The 13929-nt window shown below is 36.1% G+C and overlaps 1 protein-coding gene across 1 annotated transcript; it reads right to left on the bottom strand.

The window, feature by feature from the left end:
* Positions 1–11295: 11295 nt before the first annotated feature.
* On the bottom strand, positions 11296–13517 carry LOC143555235 (zinc finger protein JAGGED-like). The gene is made up of 5 exons (XM_077044822.1): positions 13486–13517; positions 13282–13373; positions 12865–12990; positions 12537–12621; positions 11296–11792 (listed from the first exon to the last, which is right to left on the bottom strand). Coding segments are annotated over exons 1-5 (690 nt in total). The 5' UTR covers positions 13488–13517; the 3' UTR covers positions 11296–11407.
* Positions 13518–13929: the final 412 nt, after the last annotated feature.

The following is a 13929-nucleotide window of genomic DNA, read 5'->3' as shown; positions in this document are numbered from 1 at the left end:
ACACAAACTAAGTTCATAAACAAATACTCAACACATAGTTTTCCAACATATTATAGCTAAGCATCTATCAAACTAACAAGACTAGGAATTAAAACAAGCATTCAACCATTAAACTCTATTCAAGAACATGTCATAAACTTGAAGAACACCAATTTACCAAAATCATGCATAGATAAATATCACATAAGTAGAAGTTTCAACATAATCTAAGTAACAAGAGTATTTAGCCCATAAGGCTTAATACAACAACCAAAATCAAAATAGTCTTACAAAGCATTGTTAGGAACAAGAAATTGCAAACTAAGATGAATGATGAATGCTACTTGCAAGGATGATCATACAAGATGTAAACCTTGAATTCTCTCTAACAAACACACAATAATTTTTCAGCAATTAGAGAATTCCCCCTAAGGCTCCACACTTGAAATGGGAGTAGTGGAGGTGTATTTAAGCTTTCTGGACGTCTGGCACGGGCCCATGCACGGGCATGCACGGTCGTGCATATAAGTGGAAAGTCAACACCCTACTTTAGTCTGACCAAAAGGTCAGACTTCTCTGTTCTGGCACGATCACCGGCACGGGCGTGCAGGTCATGCACGGGCATCCGCACGACCATGCACGGTCGTGCACTTTTGAATTCTTGCGGCACTGGCTTACATCTCCGAGAAGCACGGTCGTGCAAGATCTTGCACGGTCGTGCGGGGTCGGCAGATTGCTGATTTTGTCCACGAAACGCCCTCTTTTCTTGTTTTCTTTGTTGGGCGGGTGCCCGGACCTGCAAATTCACAAATAACTTAAATAAGTACCAAAAACAATGAATTTGCATGGAGTTCGGCTAAAATATGAGGAAAATTTGGTGTAATAAGATGTACACTTTGTGTTACATCAAATACCTACTTTATATTCACATCCTCTATTTTTAGCTCACCAATCCAAACCACAAGCCTATGGAGCCAAACTGTCATTACCTCACCACCACCAAAACAACCAACACACTTAAACTTAGAACCCATACCATCACCTCCATATTCTCAAAACCACCCACTTCCACAACCTCACCTATACCAAACCAATTACCACTCATCTCAACACCACCCACCACCACAACCTCACCTATACTAAATCAATCCATTAACTTACCCATACAAACAATCTCAACACCCATCATGTCCGTTACTCCTCCATCCACCATCCTCAAACCCACATCCATCACCAAAGGAAAGTCCTTGACGCCTCCAGTGTTCGCTGATCCTATCCTCAATAGGATCATCGCATTGGAGGAATCAAATGCCAAAAGGGTTGAGCGAGAGATTGTGTTGCTTGAGTATATAAAGACTCAAAAGAAGAAGGAACGTGAGGATGCGGTTATTAATGCAAATCTGGTGTCAAGGGTTCAAGTTTTGGAGGAACAAAAGGAACTGAACGATGCTCTTATTGAAAGTCAAAGAATGCTGATCAACACACTCCATACCCGAATCCAGAATCAGCATTTACTGATGAACCATGAAGCTTCTGAAAATGCTAACCTGAGGGCAGACCACTCGAGGCTTGGTAATAGAGTGGCTACACTTGAAAGGAACCTACCCTCCGCCACCGTACTTGAAGAAAGATTGTTCAAGAAGATTGATGACTCAATGATCAAGTGGGATGTTGAGAAGGAGGCGACCAACTCCAGGGTATTTGTTCTTGAAGATCAATTGGCCTCATCTAACTCTCTCGATACACTTGTTGCTGAGAACACAAAATTTCGAGCCGAGATTGAGGCCCTTCAAACAAAACTGGTTGAGCAAGAACATATCAATAAATGCCAGTCAAAGCTTAACGAGGAGTTCATGAGTAAGCATCAAGCCGCCTCTGATCTGATGGGTATACATGATAATGACTTCCATGGGCTGGAAGACAGGCTTGATGCTGTGTTCAAGAGTTGGAAAAGGTCTGGTGAGACCTCTATGATTGGGGGATCACAACCTACCGCGGGACCAAGTGTGGCCTTGAGAGGAGTTCAGGTGGTGGGATCGGAGGGCACGGAAACTGTTGGTCGTATTGTATAATAGGTTGGCCAAGCCGGAAGTGGGGTTAGTACCAGCTTGGGTCTTGAACAACAGGTACCTCCTCAGGCCCAAGCTGGTGGAGATGACCAAGGAGGTAATGGTGATGACGAAGATAGTGAAGATGATGAAGACGAGGACGAAGACGACAACGTCCACGATAGTTTTGATGAGGATGATGATGATGATGACAATAATAATGGAGGTGGCGGAGACGGAGGAGCCGGTGCAGCAGAAGGTGGAGGTTGAGTTAACACTCAATCACCTCCACATACTCAAGAAACTCCTCAAGACCTTGCTGCACATGACTCTGCTAGCAAAGTCAGGGAAGCAGACTCAAAAATTGACGATATGTATAAAGAATTATTTCCTGAGGATGATTTTGCAGGTATTATGGATGATTTCATTGAAGCAGGGAAAAGCATGGAGCACGTGATTGCACGCAATACGGAGGAGGCAGTAGGAGAAGACTACATCAACTACTCGCCAAATCCAGACACTCCATAAGCGCAAGCTTCAGAGGCTCCTGCAACAGATCCCGTTTCCAATCCAGCCGACGACTTGACGCAAGCAACAGTGCAGAAGAAACGAAAGACTCATATAGTGTCAAGTCGTGTCAGCATCCGCAGCCTCAACTACCCCTATCACGATGACTCACTGATCATGTATGCGAAGCACAATAGGGAGAATAGCAGTTAGGCCATCAGACGATATAGCGGAGATTTGATCTATCTCAACAACCTCGAGCTAAAGACGTTACCAGAGCTTGACATCAACTATCTTTGAAAAGCTCTAGGGCGAGTTGAGTATGATGATACATTGGCGGGCTGGGTCACCACTCACTTGCATAATCAATCAAAGGTGGACTACAAAGATTTTGAAGTAAATAAGGGTCGGAATTTCAAAAACCCAAAGGAGATCGATCCAGCAACCGGAGAGCCACGAACCATGTGGAGATACAGGGCACCAAATGACTGTCACATTATATACCATGGTGAGCCCTACATTCCTAACATTCTTCGAGCCTTCATTGGCTGGGAATTCGATAACACTATAGGGGAAGCCATCATACGCTGCAGAAACATGCAAGAGATTCGTATATTTGACGAGCACGAGTTAACGGGGCTGCATATAGAAGACATCAAGAAGCTATATAACTCGCCCCTGCGAACCGTCGAGGACATTGGACGTTAGTTGAAGCATTCAACAAGTTCGTCAGAAGACTTGTTGAACTTCCACTATCTGAGGACGAATGGCTGGAATACGACACCGACGGATTTCAATACTAAAGACTAGATGGAGATTGTTAGGTCCCTTTTTGTTTGAATATGTCTTTTGTATTGAACTTGTATGTATTGGGCCCTTTATGTTGTTTTGTTTGTATTTATGTCCCAAAAAAAAATGTAAACAAGCCCATTGGACATTTGACAATAACATGTTTCTCATGCATGCTCTTCTATAAATAGAGAGCATGCCATGAGAAAACTAACCTTTTGCCAAATTCTCTAACTTCTCATATCCTTACTTTCTTTCTAGTTCTATCCTCTCTCTCTCTCACTCTTCCTCACTCTTTCTTACCCGAAAGTAACTCTCAAGATCCGAGACCTCTTAGGTGACTTAGTGTGATTTCCGTTAGCACTAAGTTCGGTTGATCCAAGACACGTTGTTAGATCCACCTGTCTCGAGACCTACAACGCCCTTTCACGCAGCGCGCATCGTGGTGTTTCATGCCCCACCAGTTGATGTGGCAGAGGCCTATGCCCTTTCACCCGTCCATAACGCATACCTTAACAATGGAGTATCAAAAATAGAAAATCATCTACGGATAGAACCACCCGGAGAGTGCCGATGGAGTTCCGAAAAAAAAGGACCAAAAAAATGGTAATTATAAAGACTGCTGGGAATCTATCGTTGAATATTGACAAATTACCAATGGGCACCCTAGCCTGAGATAGACTGACAATCACCGGTGGTTTACTCACAGACACCGGCGGTTTACTCACAGACATCCAAAACGGAAAAGTCAACATCTAGTTGGATGTCCGTGAGACTTGCATATGTACCTTCAATATGGCTTCGCTAAAAAGGGTAAAATTATTAGATAAGATCTCTGACACGGGCTTTTCAGCCATTTATCTATGTGGGATCCATTTGCACGTCTTCTATGTTGCTAATCCTTCATTACTAATGCCTTGAAGTTGGCAAGTTGATTTTCTTCGATGAATTGGATCGTTGATTTTTTTCCGTGGTTTTCTTCATAACCCGCCAAATTATAAATCTTAAATCCGGACCTACATTGTATATTTGCTTCTCCTTCTGTTTATTATTTGTCTACAAACATTTAATATTTAAAGTGTGACGATTGAGATGTAAGGGCATAAGTTTTATAAAAATTTCTTTTCCCATATTTAATGCTTAATAATATAATCCTAATCCACAATCTAATCTGAACTATTAAGTTGTTTTTTCAATTAGTTTGTAAAAATTGTTAATTCAAAGGAGTTGCGAAAGATGTACCACAAAAAGATACTTACAAAACAGGAATCTCAACATCATTCCCATACAACTCCAAGTCATGTGTGTTTCAAAGGACACACACACTCACACACTCATTGTTAAATGAAACTTGATCAGAAAACACACCATCTAACCGTACAATTTCGCACACACACACCAGTCCAGAGATAAAGGCTAAAGCTACAAGTTAATATAATATATTACTACTACTGTATGATGATAGGAGCCATGGCATGAAAACGATGTGTCATTTTAAGTGTGTGAGAGACAAATATACATATTATATTTAACTACTTTTTGCTTAACAATGAAAACCGGCCTATAAACGAACCGAACGAGTACAAACAAGAAGATGTTCGTGTTTGTTCATTTAACTTTAATGAATACGAAAACTAATTAATCAGACAAATATTGTTTTTACGTTTGTTCGTTTACAAAATGAATATGTTCATGTTTGTTTATATTCCTTCGTTTAAAATCTAAAAGAATAGTTCATGGAAATAAATGAATATAATTGACCACAGATAAACAAGCATAATTGAACATTTGTAAATGAGCACAAACAAACATAAACTAACATGAATTAACACAAACATACATAAATGAACATGCGTTCTTGTTTGTTCGTTTATTAAATGAACAAATTTAAGTAAACTTTCTACTGAATGATTCACAAACAGTTAACTATCGGTTCATTTACAGGCCTAATGAAAACCACTCTCATTTAGGTGGTGATAAATGATAATGATAAAATAATAAATCTTTGCTTTGGATGGACCCTCGCGTGATCTCGCATTTGATTTATAAGATCCACATTGGTTGTATATTCAGATGATAAGTCCTTTTCGTCTTTGAATTATTATTCAAGATGGAGGTTTTCCATTGGTTAATTGTACATGCATCTCCTTTACTCCTGTTAGCTAGTTTGTACCAATCTTTATAAAGTGAATTATGAGTTTACTGTTTTTGATTGGCATCTATGTAGAGTTATTTAACTGAACTACTAGCTTCATGCTATGGATGTCAAATGAATTATTGAATCATTTCCATCCGGTTGCTTCTTCTTTGATGAGTTGGTATAACTTTTTGAAACTTTTATAAGAGAAAATGCAAAATAATAGCCTTTATTTTTGGTAGTTAGCTAATACAAAGTTCTATACATATTTGAGAATAAAACATGTCAAACTAAAAAATCTGGACATGTTTGCAAACTGAATCAATTTACAGGTGGACCGTAACTAGTTGCAGGTCGGAATCCGACTCGAAATCATAGTTCAAAATTCAAATCTTCATTGCATGCTGAATGAAATTCATTGCAGGTTAGAACATAACTAATTGAATTTATTAGTTAACTGATTCTAGAAATTTTGCAATTGGAATGGAATTAGGGGTGTGCATTTCGCGGTTCCGAACCGCAAGAACCGGGGAACCTGAACCGAACCGCTAGATCCGAACCGTATTATTGTATTTCGGGTCCGGTTCCGGTTCTTAAATTTGGGTGAAAACGGTTCCCGGTTCGGTTCCGGTTAGAACCGACGGTTCCAGTTATAGAACCGCTAGAAACGAGTTAGGTTTAAACTTTGAAGATTATATTTAAAATCCTATTTATTTAGTAGGCTTTCATACTTTCATGTACGAGCGACCATCCATGTTCTCACTTTCCCGGTTACATTTAATCCCTTACAATATCATAAACGATAATCATATTCCACTGTCCAAAATATGTTTTAAAAAATAATTGATTTCTAAAATATTTTGAGTCGTTTTAATCTATTCTCAATCTCTTTCATTAAACTGTTATATGTTGATATGATAATGTTTTATTTTATTGGCCGTCGTTTGTTTCTTGCAACTTCTAATATTTCATATTTATAATTTTAATTGAAAACCAGTTCTGGCAAGAACAATTTACATAAGAACCATTTAACTCGGTTCCGAACCGAACCGGAACCGTTAGAATACGGCTCGGTTCCGGTTCTTATATTTAGAATTTAACGGTTCCGGTTTCGGTTCGCTCCTCATGGTTCCGAACCGTTGCACAGCCCTAAATGAAATCACTGTTAAAAATTCAGTCAAACCCTATTTCCAGAGTATTGCATTCACGCTCTTAATTGCAGATGGTTAATTTGGATGAAAATGAAATTGAAATAATTTACAGTTATGTCATCGTATGTTTTTTTAAAATCAAATTGAAATCAACGATGACATTAGTTGCGTACGTTTTTGTACGATTATATCAAAAAATTTAGAATTATAGCAAACTAATAAAATTTATGATGTTATATACTTTTCATATATTTGTTTATACGATAATAATAGCTAAATAGTTTATTATACTAAATAATATGGTTATTCAAAAGGTTTATTATATTAAAAATTATGGTTATTAAAAATAATATAAAAGGTTGTTATAATATAGTGACTTATATTAGACTAAAAAGATTTCTTGAAAATGGTTACTACACACCTTTTAAACTCTTTTAGTTAATAGACACTTTTTTTAACTCTCTTAGAATCATGCACCGCAAGTGGTCCAAGTTTCCAGTTTAAGATTTATTTGGTTTAACATTTTGGGTAGGTAGAAAAAAAAATATTCATAGAAAGTTATAAAAAAAGAAAAAAAAAGAAAAGAAAGTAAATTAAAAAGAACACAAAAGAATTAAGATATAGAGAAATTATGAATTTGCACGAAGCTTGCTAACTCTATAATACAACTGAGTGACTGTAGTAAGCCGCCAACATCTACTGGAACTGGGGCTAGACTGTTTGTACGCCATATTAGGATAGAACCACAGACAGATGTCTAACTGTGTTTTTTGGTTTTGTTAATAAAATATTTACGACAAAAATATTGAAATACAAAGTCATGTTTATTCATGAAAAATTTAAATCTTGTATAAAGTGTTCAATGTATAGAAACGATAGAAATAGAAATATAGAATAAATGAATAATTAGAATATAGAACAAAGTATGATTAAATAGATTAGATATATGATGGATAATGCATGGAAGATGGAAAAACATAAATCCTCCTAAGCATCAACCGAGTTCACAATTTTCGACCACGTGCTGGATAAGGATTTTTCTTTTCAACTTGTCAAAGTCCCGATTTTGAATATTAAGCATTGCGTGGATCAGGGCCGGCTTCGAGAAAGCAAAAAGATTTTAGGCCGATGAAAATTTTTTTTGTGCCTTAAGTAAACGGAGTATTTTATTGGGTTTAAACAATTTAATTTTAATATGGGCTTACTTGGTTATAATTTAGGTTTTGTAAAAAAATTTTGTATAAAAATATGATTAAATATGTCTTAAATGAGACTAGAACCTATAACCTTTTGATTAAAAGTAATACCCCTTTGTCACTAGACCAAGCTAGTAGTTATGTAATTGAGTTTAAACGCTAAATATTCATATTTTTTTAATAAAAATAGATATAATTTATAAAAAAAATCGGACTTAGCGAAGTGTCAGGCTTGTGGCCGTCAAACACCCCGCAACATCTTATGGGTGGCCCTGGCACGAATAGGTATGAACCAAAGAGAATTCTCCTCCACTTTCATCCTCCACTCACAAGTAGAAAAAGCTAAATAGCTAAAATGGGAAAGAAGAGGATTAATTGGTGGTTTACATAACACAGAATGACAAGAGATAACTTAAGGTTCATTAATTAAAATCAGTAAGGTAGTGATTACATCGCAACAGAAGGAAAGTGGGCAACAAATTACGCCGCTAACCATTCTGAATTGCGAGATAATGATGAAGTTTGTAGAGATATTTATTAGAGTTAGAGATAATGTTTTTCTTAGTTAGTTTATTTGGTTTCCTGATTAAGTCTAGTTAAAAGTCTTGTTGAGCAAGTTACATTTTAGTATAAATCTACCTATGCTATAAAAGCAACACAAGCCAAGTGTATAAGTTTTTATTTTTATAATTCTTTTTCATAAATGATAAAATGAAAAATATGTTATTGATAGGATCGAACTCACTACCTTGCTTTTAAAATGTTTGTGGTTTACCAACTCAACTAAGATAAATTGATATTAGCCTTCTCTTAATTTTTCTCAATTGGTATAGATTCACAGTCTTTCATTTTGTTTTATCACTTGTGTATCACACGAACTATATCCTAGTAGATTAATAATCAAAGAGGCAATAAGTTTTTTCATATAGTATTTGTGTGTTCGATACTAAACCCTAAATATTATATTACAAATATTCTTTTTATTTTAGTTTTTTTAAAAGGTTAAAAAAGCAGCTTTCTAAAAGCATTAAATCCTGACTTTTTGAAAAAGTCAATAAGACAATAAATAATTGAAGCAATAAGTTTGTTTGATATAGTGTTTGTGTGTTCAATACTAAACCCTAAATACCATATTCCAATACGATGTACTTACGACTTGAAATATTTTAATTGTATCCATAGTTTAACCAAAGTATCTATTAATTAGAAACTCAATAGTATTAGTACCCCAAGAACCAAAAGAACTATTAGAAACTATTAGAACCCCAAGATCCAAAAGAACTATTAGAAACTCAATTGTTTGGTGTCATTTTAATTTTCAGTTCTCGTAATAAAAGTTAACAGTTTCATGATATGACTACATATGTGAATGGAGGCCTTAAGAATCTATATTTTAGGTGTCACCAAGATAGAGGCACATGTCGGTACATTCAAATATCACAATACAGCTAATGTTTAGATGCTAGTAGTCCAGCTTAATCTAATGATATGTGTTTGTCTGTATATGACATGATAATAGCTCTAGATAGGGCGTCTTCACCCTGTAAGAAACAAACAAAAGGACATAAACAAAGCATCCTTCATTTAAGAGAGTTCTATTTTTGGTAAAATGGATCCTAATCTCAAATTTTAGGATTAGAACTAATTTAGGAAAATTTTCAAAGTAAAGCATTGTGGGAGTGGTATATCTAAGATTAATATTTATATATTAATCTATTAAATGGCCCTTACCCTTATTTTTTTAATTATGCTATAACAATCAAAGACTTGCATATTCTAGTATGGTATTTATTCGATAGACGTAATTACAATTATAATCTTGGGTTTCTTCTTGATGTGTATATATATTATCTAAACTTTGTTTGTATCCCCGATCAATAGAGGATGTTCCTCATAGGAGTACGACATGTACAACCATTGAAAATATCACTTCTTATGATATAGTTGAGAAGGCATTAGAAGACAAGAAAACGCAAACCTCTATAAATGTTATAAAATAGAGATGATTCGGTCTTAGAAATCAATTAAAAATGATCATACCCTTTTTATCATGTGTTACAGAGAAATGCAACTACATATTGCGACAATAGTCACGCGCTGACCTTTTGATAAGTATGCACAATGGATTCATATGTTGTATTCATCGGGACCAAGTGCTTTATGAGAGCGATGTTCTACCACAAAAAGGTAAGCCGAAACCAAACCATCCCAATTTGAGCATAAGGCATGTAGTATACTCAAGTAGAGGTGTACAAAACCGGTTTTAAACCCAAACAGAACCGGTTTATAAACCAAACCGGTTTGGTCAAAACCGGTTTAACTCAAACCGGTTCGGTTTATAAACCGGTTTAGACACAAGATATGCCAGCCTGGTCACGTCGGTTCGGTTCGGTTTATAAACCGGTTTAACCGTTTTAAACCGGTTTTAACCGTTTTTAGCCGGTTTTAAACCGGTTTTTCTCAAACCGGTTTGGTAGATCTTAAGGGGAACCGGTCCTGAAACTGACGGTTTGGGTCGGTTTGGGAGCCGGTTTGGATGAAATCGGTTTTAAACCCAAACCGGTTCGGTTCGGTTTGCCTAAAACCGGTCCCAAACCGGTTTTTTTGTACACCTCTATACCCAAGTACCCAACACTTTTATGTCATTGTCACGACCAGTTGAGACCTTATCGTCATTGATAAAGAACAACAAATACATAGCGTTCTCTCTATGTATGTGTTTATAGTGACTTCTGAATTAATGATTGAGGTTGTTTAAACTTAATAACTTGAATGTTGAACTCTACACAAAGAAAAACGAGCATAATCAAGTCCATATTGTGTATGTATTAAAATTTTAAAGGTGACACATCTTGTGACAATACGGTAGTGGTTCTTTATGTCTGACATGATTTTTAGTCTCGCTGATAGATAATTCGTTACCGCCTATTTACATGGAAATAAAACACAACAAAAAGTGGCTAAATTCTTGATTACCTAATAAAAACAAATCATCATAACATGAAAACATGAGATAATAACATCATCAAACCGATGGAAGTTAGAAAGGAAATGGACACAAGTTCTACAAAATGATTGTGTGTTGGATAACATCCAAAGGTTATCTGATTTGGTTTTGGAGTAAAAGGATTACACAAAAGTTATTGGAAAGAAAAGAAAGATTGCGCATGGTCCAACATTTACCTTGGATTCAAGAAACTGTTGTGTTGGTTTTATTATACAATCATATTTCATCAATTATTCACTTCAAGTAACAAAATGAGAATAAAATTAAAGAATGTGTCTCATTCTCAATCCCCATGCAAGGACAGATAATACTTGAAATCCAAAAGGGGTTTGGGCACTTCCAGTTGAAATCTAACTTATGGGTCCCACTCCAATTACAATATTATCCAATACAATACAATGCCTTCAGCCTATATCTGGTTAAAATCCAACCAAACAGTTTCATTCAGTCTGCTCATACTCACACTCTTAATTCTTAAACCCTACATTACTATTTGGACAATATTTATCCCTACAACATATATTAGAAAACACAGTACCAAAATAAAATCATTATTAATTAGAGCCCATCTTGATGATACCATATTGGTTTGGTTACATTTCTGCACCACCACTGCTTCCTCCGGCAAGTGTGAAGCTTTGACCAACTGGTGCACCAACACATGTGTAGTTACTAGTACTCTCTGGTGGTGGTGTTGTGAAGGTGCTCAAATTGTGGACATTAAATGGTGGTGGATTGGTGGAGCATACATGTCCAATGTAGTAATCATTTACTGAGTGTGAAGGCGGATATTGGGATGTGTAGGGGTTAGTGAGGCGTGATGCCGGTGAAGTGTACATATGTGGAGCTGGTTGTTGCGGCGGTGGTGGTGGTAACATGGTGGTGGAGGTACCGGAGAAGAGTCTTGTAGGGTAAACTGTACTGCCCATGTTGCAACCTGCTTGATGATGAAACCCTCCATGTACCACTGGTTGTCCACTACATTAAGATACAAGGATGACCGGTCAATATTGTTTGTATACAAAACATAGGACACCAATATTTTATGCAACTATGATCAAGGGGGTTAAAGGGGGTGTATATATGTTGTTAATGTCTGGTCTAAAATCAAATCTTAAGTGGTTTAACTAGAAAAAAAGGAGAAATTTTAGGTTTCCAAATTAATCAAGAAAGATGGCATCTTTGATCAAAAGGGTCACATATGTTATTATATTTAGGTCTAAAAATCAAATCTTTTAAATGGATTAACTAGAAGAAAGGAGGAAATTTTAATTTTCAAATTCATCAAGATAGGTTTGTAAAGAAATATTTGACATCTATGATCAAAAGGGTCACATATGTTACTATATTTTGGTGTAAAAATCAAATTTTTTTTAAGTGGTTTAACTAGAAAAAGTAGAACATTGTGGTTTTCAAATTAATCAAGAAAGTTTTGTAAAGAAATATGACATCTATGATCAAAAAGGTCACATATGTTATTATATGTTGGTCTAAAAATCAAATCTTTCAAGTGGCTTGACTAGAAAAAGAAAAATGAGAAATTTTAGGTTTTCAAATTAATCAAGAAAGTTTACATGATCAGTTTATGTACTCATTTTTTCTCAAACAAAGCAAAGAAGATTATCATCATATACATGTAGAGAGCCTAAACCCTAGCTAGAACATAAACATGAAAAGATATATATTAATAAGAAATTATAGAAAGAAAAATGATATGCATACCCTAGTTGGTGAGGGAGTGGAGGTAGGACATTATCGTTGCTAAAAACCAGCTGACGAGCTCGGTTTAGTGTTTCTGTCTCCCTTTCTGAAACCATCACCAGAAAGGCAAAAACATTAGGTTAATTAACATCTTACAAGAAATAAGTTGGTAGAATGAAAATAGCATATGTTGGAGTAAAATATTAAGTTAAAAATTACAACTTTGGTGAAACTTAAAGATAAAAAAGATTGACAAGACTATGCTAGCTAGCTAGCTTCATGGCAAATCATCTTCTTTTTTCACACTTTCATTGTGTGTGAGAGAGAGAATTAAGAGAGAGAAATGTACCTTGGCGATGGCGGTTCATGTGTCCCCCAAGAGCTTGAGACTTGCAGAACTTGAGGGAACAAAACCTACACTCATAGACCTTCCCACTTTCATCCTTTGCGCCGTTTTTCTTTTTCCTGTAGATTCCTAGATATCATCACCAACCAACACAAAAGAAAAACATTTTAGTTACATTGATGGGATGGGATGGGATGGGATGGGATGGGACCTCTCATGTGTTAAGTTTCTAGCTTGTTTACTGTTACATTACACTGAAATTTAAACACCAATCAAGATATTACACAAGGGTCACCCTAATTCTTGAAAAAAATGCAATCTTTAAAGGTAAATCATATGATCTTTTAGGGTTCACATCAGATGATATTAAAAAATATATATATAATCTTTTAGGGTTTCAAGCATAATGAAAGTACTTACCAGATGTGGAAGAAGATGAATCATCAAGTGTTTGTTTGCCATGGTCTCTAGTGAAATCATCTGGCAAATTGTTAAGGTCTAAAGGGTTTCTCCTGAAAATATGAGAAAAGAGGTAGTAAGTTAAAGTGAAGAACAAGAGAGTGATAGTTCAGATAAAGGGTGTGTGTGTGTGGGGTGAAGCCTATGATAAAATATGAAACATACATGTTGAAGTTGATGTTGGTACCACAGACAGAGAAGTAAGTATGAAACTACAACAACAACACGAAAAAAATCTTGAGATGAGAGAAGTGAATGTGAAGGTAAAGGTAAAGAAATTTATTTATAAAAGATGACTTGAGTTCAGTTTAAGACTGAAATTAAAGAGGGTATATCTGCCCCCCCCCCCCCCCCCCCCCCCTCAAACACCCTTCTCTCCTCTTTGAAAGTTCTCTATCAGTGGTTCTGTCACTCACTATGCAGACCTCTTTCTCTTAAAATGGAAAAAAAGGGACAGCGGTTCTCTTGAGTTAAAAAGGGGCAGTGAGTTCAAGAGTGAGATAGATAGATATATGGTGTTGTGTTTAAGTTGTGGTAGGGGTGTGAGAGGACTAAATTTGACGAAATTTGTGGGCTATCTTTACTTCTCTTCAACTATTAGTTCCAACA

This window comes from Bidens hawaiensis, unplaced genomic scaffold, assembly GCF_021521415.1.
Source record: "Bidens hawaiensis isolate Kalapana, Puna unplaced genomic scaffold, B.hawaiensis_p1.1 tig00018028_1, whole genome shotgun sequence".
Lineage (NCBI taxonomy): Eukaryota > Viridiplantae > Streptophyta > Magnoliopsida > Asterales > Asteraceae > Bidens > Bidens hawaiensis.
This window is presented reverse-complemented; position numbering and strand designations above follow the sequence as displayed.